Source organism: Mustelus asterias, chromosome 17 (genome assembly GCF_964213995.1).
Source record: "Mustelus asterias chromosome 17, sMusAst1.hap1.1, whole genome shotgun sequence".
Lineage (NCBI taxonomy): Eukaryota > Metazoa > Chordata > Chondrichthyes > Carcharhiniformes > Triakidae > Mustelus > Mustelus asterias.
In genome coordinates, this window is record NC_135817.1 from 44505765 (window position 1) to 44526152 (window position 20388).

A 20388-nucleotide genomic window follows, 5' to 3' on the forward strand; every position below is an offset into this window, starting at 1 on the left:
CTTGCGATTCATTCTTTCTCATCAGGAAAGATCTAAAGAACTTATCAAGGAGGGAATCTATTGTCACTTTTCAGAACAGAACAGAGCTTTCCATTCTGCATTCGAGGACACTATTGGAACTGCATTGGCATGTTTGCAAAGCAAATAAATGGCTGGAATGGACAGACTTTAATTTCGAGGAAAGTGTTGAACAGATACATCAGGCATGCGGTATATTTTGTAAACATTGGAGAAGGAAGAAGCAGTGAGACAATATACAAAAGTATTTTTTTCTGCTGTTTAAGCCAGTAGAATTTTGTATCGGTTGAAATGTTCATGAGGATGCACTGAAACCGGATAGAAAAAAGCATCACTTTTTTAAATACAAGAATTGGTATTTGTATAGTACAAAACATTTTAATGCCTTTCATGCTTATTGTCTTTTGAGCATTCTTTCTAGAAAATGCAACATAGTCATGCAACTAATTATGTTTAGAACTGCAGATATTCTAGGTTTTGTTTCAAAGCTTTAGAAAGAACTTCTATTCAAGCGATCTTGAAACTCAATTGGATTGAATGTCTGCCAGTACTAATGTAGTGATATTTTGTTAGATGTTCCATGGAGCAAAAGAAAACACGTAATATTACCAAGCAATAATCCCTTCATCTTCCTTGTATACTGCTGAGTTGACTCTGGATATGGTGTAATAGCTTCTTACATAAATATCCCAATTTTTAAATTGCAGAAACACTTCCCTTTAAAAGACTCTCAATCTGCGATCAGAGAAAACAAATCACGGTTATGTAGATTAAAGTCAAATGTGACATTTTAGAAGTGGCTTGTATTTTCCATCCTGAGATGTGATAGATCTGTTCTTGTAGAGAACAGTAATATAATGTAGTATACTTCAATGGTCATGAAAGTTGTCTGTAAAATTTAAATTTTTATCTTATTTAAAATGACCCATCTTGTGTCTGTAATACGTATTTCCTTTCTTGAAATGTTTTGAGTTTGTTTATAATAGTTACTAATTTGTATTTACAAATGAGTTTATGACAGTTTTTCAAGCACTTTGTACATCTTTCAAAAAACGATCTTGCATTTTTATAAAAAGTATTACGTGTTGTGAAAAGGAAACAGTGAATCACTTGGTTAGACCATAAGAAATAGGACCAGGAGAAGGCCACATGCCCCTCTAGCTTGCTCTACTGTTCAGTAAGATCATGGCTGATCTTCAACTATAACTCTACTTTACTACGTGATTCCCATATCCTTTGATTCCCTTAGGATACAAAGGTGTATTAATCTCAGCCTTGAATTTTCTCAACAACTGAGTATCCACAGCCCTCTGATGTACAGCATTTTAAGTATTCAAAACCCCTGACTGAAGAGGTTACTGCCCATCTCAATCCTTATCCTTTGATTTGGCCCCTAATTCTAGATTCTTAACCAATGGAAACAACATTTCAACATGTACCATATCATGCCCTCTCTGAATCTTCTGCATTTGGAAAAATGAGATGATTTCATCGAAACAAAATCTTGTACAATTTCAGCAAGACTTCCTTCATTGTGTACTACAACTCCCTTCCAATAAAAGCGAACATACCATTTGCCTTCCTAATTGCTTGCTGTACTTGTACATTATCTGCACTTCATGCACAAGGACACACAAATCCTTCTGAACACTAACTTTTAATAGATTTTTTATCATTTAAAAATATTACCTCTTTCTATTCCTATCATAGACTAACTGTATTTCCCCACATTAGGCTCCATCTCCATAGGCTCCGGGGGCGGCATGGTAGTACAGTGGTTAGCACTGCTGCTTCACAGGAACCCGAGTTCGGGTCACTATGTGTGGAGTTTGCATGTTCTCCCCATGTCTGCGTGGGTTTCCTCCGGGTGCTCCGGTTTCCTCCCACATTCCGAAAGACATGCTGGTTAGGTGCATTGACCCAAATGGGCGCCGGACTGTGGTGACTGAGGGAATTTCACAGTAACTTCATTGCAGTGTTATTGTAAGCCTTACTTGCGACTAATAAATAAAATAAATCTGCTGCTTTGCAGTGTTATTACACTATCCCACAGTGGTCTGAATTGAACAAAACTTATTAATAGATTTCATTAGAGTACCTTACTGTATTGTCTTGGATATGTAACTGAACATCAAACTATTGCTTCATCAATCAAAACGAACAAAAAGAAAAACTTTAAAGTTCGGGTTGCGACAAATCCTTCCTCTAATTATCCATCTTTCTTCTTGCTTGATAGTGCTTAATGTTGAAGAATGAATGTCAGCAACTATCTAATAACTCACCAAGTAGGAACTATATGCCTGTCAGCCTGGACAGATTGAATAATTTGTGTATTTAACCAGTGGGCCGTTGCAGTTGAGTTCAGCCTGTTCTGCTGCTGATGTCCAGACGTGCATTTCCACCGGTAAGAACCATTGGATAACTATCCAATGTTGGAAAATCATCTGATTTCCTGGGCTCTTGCTTCCCCTTTCTTTCCCACCACCCACCTACCCAAACAACCCTCCCAGTTCTGGGAAACAGATCAATTGCTGTTAACACGCACAGCCCATTTAAAATAAAAAGAGGATATATACTGGAAATATTCATCAATTCAGACAGCATCTGTGGAGGAAGAAACAGTTAACCTTTCAGATTGATGACCTTGTGTCATACTATAAAATTGGCTAACAGCACAGATGAGGGGTTGAACCAGCCACCTTATGAAACAAAATACCATAAATAATGGTGAATTCATTTTTGGTAAGAACATTAAATATTTGTATCAAAACATTTATGTTTCTGATATGTGTATTTTGTTTAATTTCTTTATCTAAACATAAATTTTACATAGTTGTTGCTATTTATTTTATTCCAAGACAAAGTGTTAAACTATGTGCTCTGCAATTTTTAAAATCCACCTCATTGGTTTGCAATAAAATTTCCTTTTTTAAAAAAAAGTTATTTTCTTATGTTTCAAACATCTATAACAAGTATTACAAATTAAATGTTTTGATTTACACTGTGCTTCCCTTTTAAGCCCTAGCTTAATCACACTTCTTTTTGAAAGTAATGTATATTATTTTGAACCATTTGTAGTAATAGATCTATTTGTAATCCAGTAATCATTTTTTTTTAAAGTACTGATTTGTGAAACACATTTATCAGTTTTTTCAAAGTCAGTACTTTGTGGTAGAATTGAAATGTTACTGTAAAATGTATTAGTCAAAAGCTGATTAAAATCCATTGTATTATACTTTGGGGCTTTATTTAATATCTGAAGATTTTATGGTCTTTTAAAATAAAAATAACTTTTAAAAAGTGTTGCATAGTTCTTTTTCTAGCATCATTAGTTTGCAGACTCCAACAGTAATGATTCATTTTTACTCCTGATAACCTAGGATCAAACACTCAGATCATTTCTGGGGCATTCCTTATAAATCAAGTAAATCCATACCAAATTAGTTGTTTGTATATAAGATGAGAGTGTCTTTTGTGTCTGTGCATTTGTTCTGATCTCTTTGGCCTACCCATATAACTCGATCTACACTACATCAATTAGGATGACAATATTCTCACAAGCAGGCAGCAATATCAGTCTGACTAGCAAAATGCTGACCTCATGAAAGAGATATGGAAATGTGAACATCATGCCTACTCATCCCATGGCTAGTTTTGATTTGAGAACTGCAGGAAAAAGTGCATGTTTCATTTTGAATATGAAATAACAATATTCAGCAGAACTGATTCAACAGAAACTGATCAACTTGAAGTATTAGCTTATAAAAGGTCTAGAATTAAGCAAACTGAGCTTAAAAACAATTGTGTTTTTGCAAACACAAATGCTTCATTCATCCCTTCATACACAATATCAAAATGTATCTATAAAAATGTTTTAATTGGCAAGTCATAACATTCAAGGTTATGGGCCAAGTGTTGGTAGATGGGGTTAGGTAGGAGTTCAATTATTTCTGATGTGTTGGTGCAGACTCAAAGGGCCTCTTCTGCACTGTATGATTCTAAGTATTGTTTCTAGAATATTTTAAGTCCTGGAAAATTTATTCCCTGGACTACGTGAAACAGATACCACGGTCTTGTTTTTAAAAAAATAACTTGAACTTATTTTGTCCTCGATTCAATATTCAAAGTTCGATCAAATGGATGTGCCATTTCTTTATGTTATTGTTAGATCACCAGTGGAAGCTTGTAATCCCCTTTCTGTGTATACGTACACCCACCCCCACACACGCACCAAAAAAGAAATCTAGTAGCAATGGGGAACTTGGGTATTGGAGGGAGCAGTATTGCCAGAGTCTGGCAAAACTAGTGCAGATATCCTGGAGTTTAGGCAGACTGGTGCAGGTGCTGAGGTTTTGTAGCATTATAACACATCCCATGGTACTGCACTTTAATAAAATGAGGGATGGATTGCAGGCTTAATACTAAGTGGTGAGTCGAGTATTCTGAAGTTTTGTCAGTTTTGTGGTGTGTTGTCCTGAGAGCAAAGTGAGGAGAGTAATCAAAATTTTTGTGTTGAAGGAATGGTTCTTGAATTTTGGAACACGGTGCTTTGTAGCAGGGGTTCCTTGAGTTTGACATGCAAAAGGCGTCCTTGGGTTTGAAAACACTGGGGCAGGGTTTGGGGTCTAGCGGCAGAAACTTGGGGCCACCAGGAATGTGGTATTCTAGAAGTCCTCTTTAGCACTGCTAAGAAGATTTATAGGGTTTGATAGCACTAAGGTAAAGTTGGGTCTGTAACAGATAGGGTATCAGATCCACCAGGACGTCAAGAGTAATCATTTCTGGATTGTTACCTAACCCACATGCCAATTGACATTGGGTCAAGTTGATTAGAGTAGGATACCACAAACTGGGTTTTGCGGCTCCATTATGAATTTATCAAGCTATCAAAATAATGGGGGGGGTGGTCAAGGGAGAGGTTGATGTGAGGGGGTTGGGGGGGGGGAGGGAGGTAGGGAGGGAGGGGGGACATGCATATACCGAACTGGTGAATGTAGCTCAATACACTTGTAACTGTTCCTCTTCCTAATTCCAGATGTCACAGGCTCTGAGTGATTACCAGAGATACCGGAGACAGCTGGGCCAAACAAATATGTTGATAGCTTATCACTCATTGGTGCTAATGTAGGTGTGCTACTCATCAATGGATTGGTGACTAAAAGAGGGCGACTCAAAGAAGTGAAAAGCAAATGATGAAGATGGACCACTTCAGGCAATCACTGCAGAACAATCAGGCGATGATCTTTCCATGATGAACCGTTCATTGCCCATGTCAACTGAAGCAGCAGCAGCAGGAAATATAAAGTGTAAATATGATGAGAGCTATCTGTCCCTTGGATTTATGTGTACTGGAGAAAATGCTTCCCCTGAAACGCAATGTGTTGTGTGCTACAAAATATCCAACAGTTCTATGGTAACTGCTAAACTGTGAAGGTATTTGGAAATGAATCATTCCAAAGATAAAAATAAAGACATATGGTTCTTCAGGAGAAAACTTAATTCACTAACAAGCAGTAAATCCATGGTAGTAAGAACTGCCAAGACTGATAACGAAAACACAACCGAAGCATCCGACAAAGTAAGCGACCACATTGCACCTGCACCTGGGAAAAACCTGATAAAGCCTTGCGCCAAATATATTGTAATGTGCTTGCTAGATGAGGCTGCAAATGGTAAGACTGAGGTGCTACAACTCACCAACAATACTGTCAACCATCAAGCTCATGACCTTGCCTCTGACATCGAGAATCAGCTAGTCTCATCTGAAATGTTGAGAAGCATGTTGATTACAGCTAGATGAGTCCAAGGCCGTGTCGGGCCTTGCAATATTGTTTGTATTTGCACACCATACTAATTGAAGGCAACTTGCTCCTTGGTGACCCACTGAGAGCAACACTGGTGAAGAAATATTCAACTGCATTAAAAACTTTATCGAAGGACATGGAACTAGTTGGGAGAAATGTGTTGATGTGCACACTGATGATGCATGGGCAATGGTTGGGAAGAGGGCAAGTGTTATAGTGCAGATCAAAGCTGTAGCACCATGCTGCACAAGCAGTCACTGTATCCTCCATAGGCTTCCACTCACTGTTAAGAAGATGCCTGCACCTCTACAAATTGTGCTGAATGGGGTGGTGCAAATTAACTACAGCGCTAAAGATTGTCCACTGAAATTGAGACTGTTTCAAATTCCTTGTGACGAAATGAGCAGTGAGCACATAGCACTGCTGCTCTTATATACAAAGGTGAGGTGGCTGTAACAAGGCAAAATGCCCATGAGCTTTGTTGAGCTTCATCGTGAACTGTTGGTGTTTTGTGTGGGTCAGAAATATCAATTTTCAGAATTGTTTTACAAGTACCTCAAGACTTTTAAGATTTGCATATCTTACAGATATTTTTACAAGGCTAAATAAAGTGATCCTGTCATTACAAAGAAAGGATATTACTGCCTTCACAGCAAGAGATAAGATTTCATTGCTGTTGCGGAAATTGTACTTTTGAACATGCTGCATAGAAAATAAGACCGTTGACTGCTTTCCCACATTGAATGACTTTCTCGCTGAAGTTAATTCTATCCCCAAGGAAAATATTTTCAGTGACATTACACAGCACCTACTTGGTTTTCACCCTTGTTGGAATACTTCTCTCTGTCAGATGAGCACAATATGTGGTGCGCAAGCCATTTGCACTAACAATTAGGCCAGGTGGCTTATCAATACACCATTATGAGAGCCTGATTGACATGACTTCTGACTACACTAAAGCAACGTTTCAGTGAACTTCCACTGATGAATTTTTACAGCAGCTTAATGGGGCAAACAGAGCAGTTTGTGAGCTCCTTCCTTTCGCCTCAATATACTTGTGTGAAAGTGGTTTTCCTCGGTACTCTGTGACAAATGCAAAAAGTAGGAGCAGACTGAATGCCATACCTGAAATGAGAACCAGCTCTCCAAATCAACCCTGGCATCAATCGATCTGTGAGCAAAGGAGCCAGCATCACTCCTCCCATCAAATATGACAAAGGTCAGACTTCAGTACTTTGTCGACCAAAATATTTCATTGCTTTTATAGTATGTATGTATACATAAATATAGCTAGAAAAGAATTATATACATTTGGTTTCTGTGGTCGCACCTATTCCACAACTTATTCTTATGTCTTCGACATAAGAATGTTTTGGGTTCCTCGATGCTCTTGGGAGGTCACAAGTGGTTCCGTGGCTGGAAAAGTTTGGGAAAATCTAGATTACAGAATTAAATGCGTGACTCAAAGATTGTTGTGGGAAAGAGGGGTTCAATTCATGGGGCACTGAGCTCAATACTCAGAGAAAAAGAAGCTATTCTGCTGGGATGGAATTTTATTTAAATCAGACTGGGACTAGTGTGTGTCTTGGCCAATCATATGGCTAGGGTTGTGGATAAGGCTTTAAACAAATGAGGATGGAGGAGTGGTTAAGTCCAGTGAAGGGGAATTTTGAAATCCAAAGAGAAAGCTCAAGGCAACTGAACAGTGTAGCAATATAGGAAAGACAAGCAGAGTGGGACAGAAAGGTTTAGAAAGTATGAGTGTCACCAAGTAAGGTCCATACAGGATATTGTGGTAGAAAAAAATAAATTAGAGAATTTTTATCTGAGTCTGTGAAACATCCACATAAAGATAGATGAATAAGTGGCACAAATAGATACAAGTGGTTTAAATTTAAGTGGTTTACAAGTGGTTTAAAGTGGTTTAAATCACCATTACAGAGATATGGTTACAAGGTTGAGAAATAAATTTTCCAAGATGCACAATATTTTGGAAAAACAGACAGAATGGTAAGGAGAAGGGAGAACTCAAACAGTAAAGGATGAGATAAGGACACTAGTGAGAAAGGATCTGAGCTTGGAAGATCATGAAGTCGAATCAGTATGCGTGGAGATTGGGAATAGCCAGAAATAGCAAGGGAATTTTCACAGTAACTTCATTGCAGTGTTGATGTAATCCTACTAATAAATAATCTGTAAACAGGTGGGAGTAGCAGCATATAGTTCCCCCTTGAACAGAGCATTTAACAAGTTACTGGAGCTTCTAGCAAAGGCAATGTAATAATTGTGAGGGATTTTTAACCCTCAGATACAATGGAACAATCAAAATGACACAGGTCTAGAAGATGAGCTTGTGTCTTTTTTCTGACAGATTGTGACAGGGGTGGCACAGTGATTAGCACTGCTGCCTCACAGCGCCAGGGACCCGGCTTGGGTCACTGTCTGTGTGGAGTTTGCACGTTCTCCCTGTGTCTGCGTGGGTTTCCTCCGGGTGCTCTGGATTCCTCCCACAGTAAGAAGTCTCACAACACCAGGTTAAAGCCCAACAGGTTTATTTGGTAGCACAAGCTTTCGGAGTGTTGTTCCTTCTTCAGGTGAGTGAGGAGTTGTGTTCACAAACAGGGCATATATAGACACAAACTCAATTTACAAGATAATGGTTGGAATGTGAGCCTTTACAGGTAATCAAGTCTCAAAGGTACAGACAATGTGAGTGGAGAGAGGCTGAACTCAACAGAAACTGATAGCCAAGTTCCGCACACATGAGGATGGCCTCAACTGGGATCTTGGGTTCATGTCACACTATCTGTAACCCCCACAACTTGCCTGGGCTTGCAAAATCTCACTAACTGTCCTGGCTGGAGACAATACACACCTCTTTAACCTGTGCTTAACCCTCTCTCCACTCACATTGTCTGTACCTGTAAAGACTTGCATTCCAACCATTATCTTGTAAATTGAGTTTGTGTCTGTATATGCTCTGTTTGAGAACACAACTCCTCACTCACCTGAAGAAGGTGCGACACTCCGAAAGCTTGTGCTACCAAATAAACGTTTCGGACTTTAACCTGGTGTTGTGAGACTTCTTACTGTGCTTATCCCAGTCCAATGCTGGCATCTCCACATCATTCCTGTCACAGTCGAAAGCTGTGTGGGTTAGGTAGATTAGCCATGCTAAATTGCCCCTCAGTGTCAGGGGGACTAGCTAGGGTAAATGTGTGGGGTTCCTGGAGCAATATATTGCAGAACTGACAAGGGAAAATATACTAATTTAAAGATCTAGCATTGTGCAAAGAGTAATAAAGTGGAAGCCTTGGGGCCTGTCCAAGGAGTGGGTCCCAGTGGAAGCCCTGGGAGTCTGTCCTGGGATCTGTCCGGGGTGGGACCCAGTGGATCCCCGGTTCCTGTAGGGCGGCCCCGGTGAAACTCTGTGGAGAGGCCGGCCGGCGGTCGCTATGGTTCCGGGAGCCGCCGCGGCCCCTCTCCTGGCTCAAGCCGGTTGCGGCGCCCGCTTCGCTGCCTCCCTCGCCCGGTGTAAGTCTTTGACGGCCGCCGGGCGGAGCGGCGGCAGCCTCGGGCCCGAATCCAGGCCCCGGCAGCAGGTGAGAGCCGGAGCCCAGGCGGGGGAGCGACACGGCGGGAGCCGGGACTGGGGCCGGGGCCGGGCCGCAGTTTCCCGGGGAAAGGGGCTGCCAGCGGGGCCGGCTCGATGGGCAGAGCAGCCTGATAGTTTGCTGCAGCCACAGGTTACTCCTGTTGGGTTGTCCTGAGGCAGAGTTCAGCCTGAGGCAGCTTCAGGATTTTAATTGTGTTTTTTTAAATGTTAATAATGGGGAAGAAGAATAAACAGATTGAAGGATTGTTAAATTAAAGTTTAGAGAGGGTGAATTCAGTGTCATATCAGCTACAGAGAAATACATTAAAGACGTGGGAGAGGAAATGGGATTGAGCAGAAACATAAGAAAAGTGAAATGAAAGGTTTTAAAATCTCTAACAGCAATTGAAACCAGAGTGAATGAGAATGTGTACAAACTTTAAAAAAATTAATTCATGGGACATTGGTGTTGCTGGCTGGCCAGAATGTATTGTCCATCTCTAGTTGCCCAAGGGCATTTGAGAGTCAACCACATTGCTGTGGCTCTGGAATCACATGTAGGGCAGACCAGGTAAGGACGGCAGATTTCACAGAATCCTACCGTACAGTAGGAAGCCATTCGGCCCATCGAGTCTGCACCAACCACAATCCCACCCAGGCCCTATCCCCATAACCCCATGCATTTACCCTAGCTAGTCCTGACACTAAGGGGCAATTTAGCATGGCCAATCCACCTAACCCACACATCTTTGGACTGTGAGAGGAAACCGGAGCATCCGGAGGAAACGCACGCAGACATGGGGAGAACCTGCAAACTCCACACAGACAGTGACCCAAGTCGAGAATCGAACCTGGGGCCCTGGCACTGAGGCAGCGATGCTAACCACTGTGCTCTTTCCTAAAGGATATTTCCTTCTCTAAAGGACATTAGTGACACTTAATTTTCAGTACTGGAAAGGTTGAGTGGTAATAATTCAGCTATCATGTCATGCAAGCGGCACTTAGACTGGAATGGATTTGACACCTAACTCATTGAGAGGCAAGTTTAGTGCAAGTGCAGGAACTTCAGGTGGTTCAATGCATCTGCCAACCAAGATGATTTTGTGTAGCTGCTGATGACGTATTGCAGTTCAGACAGCACTTTTTGAGTTTTATCACACATCTGCCCTTTTTGTCTGAAGTTGCTGAAGTTTAAGTATAAACAACAGTGCCACTAACCTATAATTTTGAAATGTAAATCAGATGGAAAAGGCCCAATTGCAAGGGAAAGACAACAAGAAGTGGAAAACAATTATGAAAACCAACTTGTCTTGTGTCCCAGTCAGTTTGAGGCTGCTGCGGATGGGGATTGGAAAGAGCACCAGTATTTGCCAGTGATTTACTGTATTAAATGTGCTAAGGTACAAAACACCAGACATAAAAATCATCTAGTAGATTAATGACTAGATTAATGACCACCCTGTATAAGGCATCCGTGCTGTCTGCCTTGACCACTCTCTGTGACAGTGAGTTCCATTTTCTGTGGAGAGTTGCATGCTTTGGCACCCTCCTCAGAGGACAACAGTGAGCATGCCTGGCAGGTAGTGGCTGCCATGGTCAACACTGTGTGTGTTTGCAGCATCTCAGGGCAAAATTAATAACTGAGTATAGGACATCTTTGAAACAAATGTGAGAAAATAGACAACAAAGAAATCACTAGTTAATGGTATATAATTTAATGCAAGGAGTCTGGTGAATAAGGCAGTTGAGGTGAGGGCATAGACAAACACGTGAAAGTATGATGATATAACTATTACTGAATTATGGCTTAAAGATGGACAGACCTGGCAGCTCAACATTTAGGTTGCAGGGTTTTCAGATGGATTAGGGAGGAGGATAAAAAGGGAAGGGTTGCAGTGTTGGTTAAGGAGGCAATCACAGACGTGAGGAGGGCATTTGAGCAGGAGATAGGGTTCAGAACAGACATTTTTCCATAATAAGTATGGGATTTACAAATCTATCTCCCCCACTACCACCACCAACCTGCCAAACATCAAAGAGCACGAAGAGTACAATAAGGCAACAAAGAATACTTATTTCAGATGCCCAAAGTTTAAAACTGCAGAAAGACAAGAGAACGACAGAAAATTCAGGGGTGGAATTAAAAAGGAAATGATAATATATCAGAATGTTAAATCAAGCAAAAAAGTATACTGGAGACCAGAATGATTAAACTATTGTATAATAAATTGTGTACACTGAAATGTGGAGTGGAATATCAGCAAAGGAACAGATTGCTTTATATTATTGAGCATAGGTGATCATTAATGTAAAGAAGCAGAATTTAAGAGAGAACAAAAATGGGGGATCTCTGACATGAACTATAGCACAGATAGATTTGCAAAATGTTGGATAGCCAGGAATGTAACTAATGTAAAACCACATAATGGTTTAGAGATGTACATGAAAGTTCAATTAATGAATTTGGAAGTACAAGACCAAGAGAAGGTTCACAAAGATCTGAAGAACAGTGACTGGGATGTGCAGTGTAGACAAGAAATTAGTAATGGAATGGACATATTGAAAATTAGTATAATTTTTAGTTTGTGGATAATTTGAGTTTTGTAATTGCACCTTCAGTAACTTCAGAAAATATAGATAGAAGAGAAACTGGAAAGAGATTTGCCTAGTTATGAGTATAATCTTGGAAATCGATTCCAACATCTTAGTCACGTTTATATACTGTGTGGAAGTGTAGGATGTTAACCTGCTTTATGTTAACCTGTTTCTGTGGGAACAGCTGTTGACCTAAGTTAATTGCACCAAGATATCAATTTCTACTTGGATTTTGCATAACAATAATTTACGATCATTCGAAGCAAAGTGAAACATTTCACATTTAAACATTTTAAATTGAGAATGTTTATATTCCTGAGGTGAGCAAATAAGCAAGAAACTAACAAGAACTTTAGGAGCAATATATGCACAAACTGTGGATAATATAAATAGAGCAGTTGGACAAAAACAATAGCTTCCCTTGTGGACCTTGTGGTAGTAAAGTTAAAGTTTATTTATTAGTCACAAGTAAGGCTTACATTAACACTGCAATGAAGTTACCATGAAATTCCCCGAGTCACCACAGTTTGGCCCTGTTCGAGCCAATGCACCTAACCAGCACATCTTTCAGAATGTGGGAGGAAACTGGAGCACCGGGAGGAAACCCATGCAGACACAGGGAGAACGTGCAAACTCCACACAGACAGTGACCTAAGCCGGGAATTGACCCAGGTCCCTGGCGCTGTGAGGCATCAGTGCTAATCACTGTGCTACCGTGCCACCCCATTAGCATTTTAGAAATTAGATGTTAGTAAACTGGTCTTTTCTAGCTATTAATTTGTGAAAATATTCTTACCTCCATCCCCCACCTGCCAATGAGTACAACATTTAAAATCATGTATCACAATAGATTTAGTTTTGAGAGAATTATATTTTATATAGGGCAGTTCTTAATTGTAATCGCTTCCAAATAGTTTCACAGTCAGTGGATAATTTTCCTCGAATAGTAAAGGAATTATTGCAAGGTATTAAAGTATTGCAAAGATACTGGAATGTACTTTGAAAGAAATAGAAGTTGTGGAAAACATGACCTTTGTTTTTGTCGATCATAAACACCTTTCCTCCCTTTTCTACTGAAGGTATGTTATGTTACACATCAGGGTATGACGAGCAACCCTTTAGTACTTTTTCCAACTGGCCATTTTACATATTTCTTTTTTCTCAACACATTCCCCAACCTCCCAAAACCTTGCCAGGGAGAGAACTTTATTTGCTTTCACTGTTGTTTTGATGTAAACGACATGTACACAGCACAAGGGGGGCACTTAAGAATTCTTGCTGCATACTTACCACCATTTGAGAAGTGATCTCTAGATAGTTTCCACTGAATGCAGGAATTGTATTATTGGTTATGTTCCACATAGCAATAACAGGAGAAAAGAAGATGACACCAAGTAAAAGACAGATTCATAATGAACAACCAGAGTTGGCGGAAGTAATTACTGTTGTCAATTTTGCTTTTAGACAAACAAGAAGTCTCATATCAGACAGAAACCACAGAAACAAATTTGCAAACCTGTTTTGGAATATTTTGATGAAAGATATGGACAAGAACTTGGCGAATTATGGAACAAAGTCAGGTAATAAGTAATTTCCTTCCTATTAAATTAGATTGAAGTAAAACCTAAATATTGTAAAATACAAATTAAGCCATGAGTACATCCCATAGATGTGACCCTAATTTCAATTTAACATCTCATCTGAAATGTGTCACCTTCAGCAATGCAGTTATCCAACACAACTGCATTAAAGTCTCAACCTAAGGTACATGCGCAAGTCTCCAGAATGGGGCTTGAACCCATGATGATCTGACTTGGAAGCAGAAGTGCTACTACTGAACCAAACCTGATATAAGAAGAAGTGTTAAAATTAATGAACAAATTAAATGATTTAAACCTTGGGTCTTTTGAAGAATTGTTTGTGTGATGAGATTTAGATAGGACAGTGGCTTGATGGGGCTGTGTAAAGGGAAAATTGGGTGGAACATATGGGTGAAATGGAGTTGTAAGTATAGGTGTAATGTGGAGTTAGCAAAGGCATACCAAGTGAATGACTACTTTCTGTGCTGAAATCCCCATGATTCTTTTCAGCAATTCCTAACATTGTCTTTCACACAGGTAGGATCAAAAACTCAAATCTGCAAAGCATGAAATGGGTACCCTATAGAGACAAAATATTCTTCAGTTTGGTGCATGTTAGTCTCATTAAAGTCTGGTCAAAAAGATAGCTTACAATAAAAAGCAATACTAACGAGGAATAATGTTTCTGATATTAAAGAATATTTCTTTGGGAATGTGGCTCCTTCATCGTAAGCTTATGAAACACAAATTTGTCAGAGCATTAGTTATTTCATAGTTGCAAAGTCAAGGTGTTAAATTTGGCAATGTCTGCTTTCCAATCCTCAGATGGCCTTGCACCTTTTAGACATATATCTGCAATTTGAGTGTATAATAAATAAATGTAGATTATTGATGTTTTGGCAATATAGTCATTAACCATTTTCAGTATTAGCATAGATTACCATAATTTCTATGCTTTTCCCTTCTGGAAGTGCAAGTGTGCTGACTACTTTATTCCACTTTTGTTAAGTTTAATATTGTGTATTACCTACATTCATTCGACCATTAAAATGAACTTATTCTGTTTGTTCATCCATCATATTTTGTCCGTTGGTAGGGCCTCACTAAAGTCTCTATCATTCTTGAGCTACTTACTACAGAAGAGTAGTTGAGGTGGTTTTCTGTTGCTGCTAATACTAAAAATTCCAACTTTCCTTTACACTGGGGATGAACCTAGACCCTCTAGATATTATAAAGGCAAAATACTGTGGATGCTGGAATCTGAAACAAAAACAGAAAATGCTGGAGAAACTCAACAGGTCTGACCGCATCTGTGGAGAGAGAATACAGCCACAGATGCTGTCAGACCTGCTGAGTTTCTCCAGCATTTTCTGTTTCCCTCCAGATATTAGTACTGTTACTAGGTGCTATTCAGAACCAACACTCTGCTTGCTTGGATGGTCTGGAGTGAGACAAAATACAAACCTTCTGACTTAGAGGTGGTTTATTCTACCTTTCAGTCGGTGGTTCTTCATTCAAAATATAATGGATGTTCCGAGTATTCAGAATCCATATACTAGCCTCCATTCGCTGGGGCTATCTGGAAAGGACTCAGACCCTTCACATAAATCAGTGGTGGAAGTGCTACTGTTAAGCCTAAGATCATTCCCTATCTGTTAATTACGAATTTTCATCAGAGTTAATGCAACAATGCTTGAATTTCAGAAGCATGGCAATTGGATATTTTAGAGATTTCTTCTGGTGATAGCTGTTTCTCCTACTGGTGTCTGATTGGCTGTACAACATTGGGACCACCTGTAACTAATTAGCGTAGCAAAATCCAGTTGCTCCTAGATCTAATTAACAAGAGTGTGGCCTCAAACACATTTGTCAGAAAACATTAACCAAACTGGACTTAGCCTCTAGTGAAGGCATGGGCCAGGTACCGGGCACCAGTGTATAGTTAACCAAACTGGACTTAGCCTCTGGCGAAGGCACGGGAAAGCCAAAAAGACCGGATCTAGTTAGCACCAGTTGACCCACATATCCAATTAACAGAGCAACCAATCTGCAGGCTAGAGTAGCTGGACTGACCTGATTCCCAGTTCCTCCTCATAGCAATCAGAGAGGCAACCTTAGTCATAATTACAGCACAAACAGGGTCTTTCCATCCAAAGATCAGGTAGTTTATTTCCTTAGTTAATTTGGAGTTTATTGCATTTTGGTTTTCCTCAGCAAGAATGTATTTTAGTACCGCAAATTGTGTGAATCTTGTGGAGTTCCAGAATTGTGTATTTACTTATTTGTATTTTTTTGACATTTGGGAAACTCAAATCATTCTGAGTTGAATATATTTAAATATAACATTGTAAAGTTCATCTAAAGCTTTATGATGCTGGACCCCCAGAAATTAAACAGAATTGAGCTGCTGCACTTTGAGAGATCAAATGTTAAGGGTAAATATATTGTTAATGGCAGGACCTTGAACAGCATTGATGTATAGAGGGATCTTGGGTTAAGTCCATAGCTCCCTGAAAGTGCCACACAAGTAAATAGGTGGTAAAGAAGGTGTATGACATGGTTGTCTTTATTGGTTGGGGCATTGAGTACAAGAGTCAGGATGTCATGTTACAGCTTTATAAAACTTTGGTTAGGCCGCACTTAAGAGTATTGTGTTCAGTTCTGGTCGCCACATTACTGGGAGAATGTGGAGGCTTTGGAGAGGGTGCAGAAGAGATTTACCAGGATGCTGCCTGGATTAGAGGGTATGAGCTATGAGGAGAGGCCGGATGAAGTAGGGTTGTTTTCTCTGGAGCAGCGGAGGCTGAGGGAAATCTATAAAAGAAGCATAGATAGGGTTAACAGTCAGAATCTTTTTCCCAGAGTTGAAATCTCTAATACGAGGGGGCATGCACTTAAGGTGCGAGGGGGAAAGTTCAAAGGAGATGTGAGGGGCAAGCTTTTTACACAGAGTAGTAGGTGCCTGGAACGCGCTGCCAGAGGTGGTGGTGGAGGCAGATACAATAGGGGCGTTTAAGGGGTTTTTAGATAAGCACATGAATATGCAAGGAATAGAGGGATATGGACCAAGGGCAGGCAGAAGGGATTATTTTAATTTGGTGTCATGTTCGGCACAACATCATGGGCTAAAGGGCCTGTTCTTGTGCTGTACTCTTCTATGTTCTACTGTTCAATTGGACCTTGCATCTATTTGGAAATTCCTTCCAAATTTGTGGCAGGATCAGATGAAATGCTCCATTTTTACTGTGCTTGATGTATTATAAATGTTTACATTGGTCAGAGTTTTGTGGTCATTGGTGAAAGAACACTCACCATTCAACTCAAAAAGCTGTTCTCATCACCTTACCTTACCCTTTCTTCCTCTCCTCCAATGCTAGTTTAAGCTGTCACATTTGCCAGAGCATCTTTTGGGTCTGTGGCCAAGGCAGAGAGGCTAATCAACCAATCGAATTGAAAAATACTGCAAAAAGCAGTAAATACAAATTGCATTTAAATCATGGTATAGAACAAACAAGACAAAATATGGGATTAGCAGAGAAACTTTAATAAGAAAACATGAACTTCTAAAAAACTTTAATTAAAAAAAAATCTACAACATTTACTTCAAGGGAATGTGACTCCGCATTAAAAAAAATATTCTGGGGCCAGAGAGATTGTTCAGTCGTGATTATAATCGAATCATGATTCTGCCCTAGTTCCATTGGCAAAGATTACAACAGTGCGCCTATAAATGAATATATCTTTGGTAGTAACTTAAAGATTTCTGTCCTTAATTGTGCATATATATATATATGTATATACGGACACTGTAATTCAGTAAGCATCCAGAGTAATTGATACTCTGTACACGGGAGTTTAATTCTACTGAAAGTAGATTATCAAAAAGCTACAGATTATAGTGGGTTAGGAGAACACTCAGGAGTTGCTGGTAAAATGATTTCGTTGAGCTTCATCTGTTAAAAGTCTTATGACTAAAGTACTATATAGTTACTACTGCCTTGTCTATTTGCAGTTGTACAGTATAAATATGCATGCACAAGGAAATGAATTTATGGAACTTATGATATAGTCTACCAAGCTATTTTTATGGTGGTCTAATGATTACATACGTAGTTACCAAATTACTCAAAATGTCTGTCATTTTTCTATCAATAGTTATTGGTGTATTTTGTCTTTTTGTATATTTTGAAATAGTGTGTAACTAAACAAAGATAATGTATAGTTTTCAGGTTAGGATGCCAGCTTTTAAATTATATGTAATATATTTGTTATATTTCAGAAATGTACTTTGAACTTTGTGTGAAAGGGGTCAAATAAGAATTTCATAATGCATCTGTGGAGAAGGAGAAACAGTTTGATGCGACTAGAAATTATAGTTACAATCAACCTAGCCATGAGAATTGACACTGCTGTTTTAAGGTTGGAATTGTTGAGAAGAAAAGATATATACCATTTCATTCATTGTTCACAGCCTAAAGCATGAACTTGCTTCACTTAGTAGAACTGTTGCTTATGGACCAGAGGTTGGAGCACTTCCCAGGACTTCAGCTTCTGGTATAAGTGTGTGCCCAATGATGGCTCAACCACGTCTGTGAATTTCTAAGGACTAATACCTGACAATATGCCCAGGGAAGAGGTGGGTTAGCAGGATCTCTTTAGGGATGAGACTGCTGCAAAATTCTAAGTATGAAATTCTTCACTTTTCAGAGCAGAGTTAGTAATCAGGCGCCTGAGGTGAGCAGTTTTGCGGTCCTCGAGAGCTCTTTGATAATAGACCAGCCATTCTAGACACCGAAGGACTCATTGGAGACCTAGACACCTGTCAATAATGGCCTCTTTCTACACTGTCGGGTTTCTATGATTTCTATTATCCATCCTTAGGTACCGGCTTGCAAGATCATCTGGAGCCAAATGTAAAAAGTGACCCAAGCCGGGAATCGAACCCAGGTCCCTGGAGCTGTGAAGCAGCCGTGCTAACCACTGTGCTACCGTGCCACCCAACATAGCAGGGTGCTTACAGTACTCTGCACAGATAGGCAGCATCTTTTTAGCTGGTTATTCTTCAACAGCAGCCCTGCACTCATTTTGGGCCCCCCAAGAAATGGCTCTGCTAACCAATAAAGTTTTCTGTCCTTTGGTAATTTGGGTGTATGTTTAGAAAGAGACAACGTACAGTCCACATTGGGCAAATAGAACGTCTTGTGTTGCTGTCTAACTTGCTAGATTTGGACATTTAAAATATTATTGATTTGATTTTTATTTGAGATTGCCAGCATATAATCCTTTTATTAACCACTCACCAGAGAATTGAGCTGCTCCAGCAAGTGCGTATTCCAAAATGCACTTAGCGCAATACAACAGCACATAATCTCATGGAGAAAACATAATCTCTATCTACTCGTAATCATGATTAAATTATGGAAGTACTGAATATACAGATATCAGTCATTCCTTTCGTCTCAGATTTTAGGAAAAATTTCAAGCTTTCTGCTCCAACAACATTCCCCCCTTCCCCCCTCGCACACAAAGGAAGCGCTGTAACAGTTTAACTTGCACTGATTTTTCTTGTTTGGTTGTCTTTCAGAGAAGTGCTCCTGCTTCCTTCCAGCTGGCAGTATGCAGTGCTTGTGAACAAGTTTAGCCAATGTGTAACATTTGAACAGTACCTTCAATCTCAGGGATATTCCAATTTCCTACCAGATGTTTTGCCTTTTGCCCGGCGTTCTTTACGATGTTACATCGGCAACATCCAGTGCCGGCTCCCCAGACTTCGACACCACGCTGAAAGGTTGAAGCAGTATTATCTTCTGAATGCAGCCTCTTTGTTGCCTGTCCTTGCATTGGATGTACAAGATGGCGAGTGTGTGCTCGATATGTGTGCTGCCCCTGGAGGAAAGTCTGTGGCAATAATGCAGTATGCCACACCAGGTAATCTTTGTTATTTTATGTGCTTCCCAAAGCTCATGCCATGCTTTCACTTTTCAGAATTGCCATGCTTGCACTTTGCTGCAGGCTGAGGTTGTCTTAATTTTTCCATCTGTTGTTCATGTTCCATTTTAGTGGTCTTATGCGTCGTGTTTCAGTAAATGAGAAGCAACTTCTATAACAAATGAAAAAGCTGATGTTGGGCAGAATTTTATTCAGAAAGGAGTGGCCTGAAATGCACGTAAGCAACACGCCGGCTGGCGACTGGGACTTCTTCCTTGAATTTTACAGGCGGCAGTTCCTGATGGGATTGCTGTCTTGTGAAGGATAGTCACCCTCTCCCTAAAGATGCTGACCCAATCAGAGGGCCGGCAGTTCAGCAGTGCCACCTGGCGGAAGAGACATTTATATATAAAAAATACAGATTATACCAATGAAGCAGAAACCCCTCTGAGGTTATTACTGGGGCCTTGGGGTTGGGGCTGCCTATCCTACTTGCATCATCCTCTGAATAAAAAAAAAATCTCCTTACCTGGTAAAATGGCCATTAATGATCAATTGGAATATTTAATTTTGTTTCCCATCTCCTTGTGGCAGGAAGCCCCTGCCAGAAGCCAGTCCCACCATCGGTAAAACTCCCCAACGGTGGGGCATAATTGGGAGCTAATCCCCCCCCCTCCTCCATCATGATCCCGTCTATTGTGGGCCAGTAAAATTCTCCTGATTGTAACCTGGGACTCAGGTTGGTGGCTTGACAGCTGCATTGCTCCTGATAGGTTCCAGACAATCACTAGTTAATGGATCCCCACCGCTTGGAGCTTTGGATATAACTGCAACCCGGTGCAAAATCAAATTTAAAAAGGTGCCCAGG

At 40.1% G+C, this 20388-nt stretch overlaps 2 protein-coding genes across 3 annotated transcripts in view; both read left to right on the top strand.

The window, feature by feature from the left end:
- arl13b (ADP-ribosylation factor-like 13b) overlaps positions 1 to 3307 on the top strand; it is a 79516-nt gene extending 76209 nt beyond the window's left edge. For both annotated transcript variants that reach the window (XM_078232545.1, XM_078232546.1), the window contains one exon: positions 26 to 3307. The gene's annotated coding sequence lies outside the window, so the exon portion shown is untranslated. The remainder of the gene's footprint in view (positions 1 to 25) is intronic.
- Positions 3308 to 9010: 5703 nt separating this feature from the next.
- Positions 9011 to 20388, top strand: part of nsun3 (NOP2/Sun RNA methyltransferase 3) — a 43290-nt gene continuing 31912 nt past the window's right edge. The window contains exons 1-3 of the mRNA XM_078232001.1: positions 9011 to 9424; positions 13477 to 13592; positions 19177 to 19520. Coding sequence (XP_078088127.1) covers positions 9278 to 9424; positions 13477 to 13592; positions 19177 to 19520 — 607 coding nt within the window. The 5' untranslated portion in view covers positions 9011 to 9277. The remainder of the gene's footprint in view (positions 9425 to 13476; positions 13593 to 19176; positions 19521 to 20388) is intronic.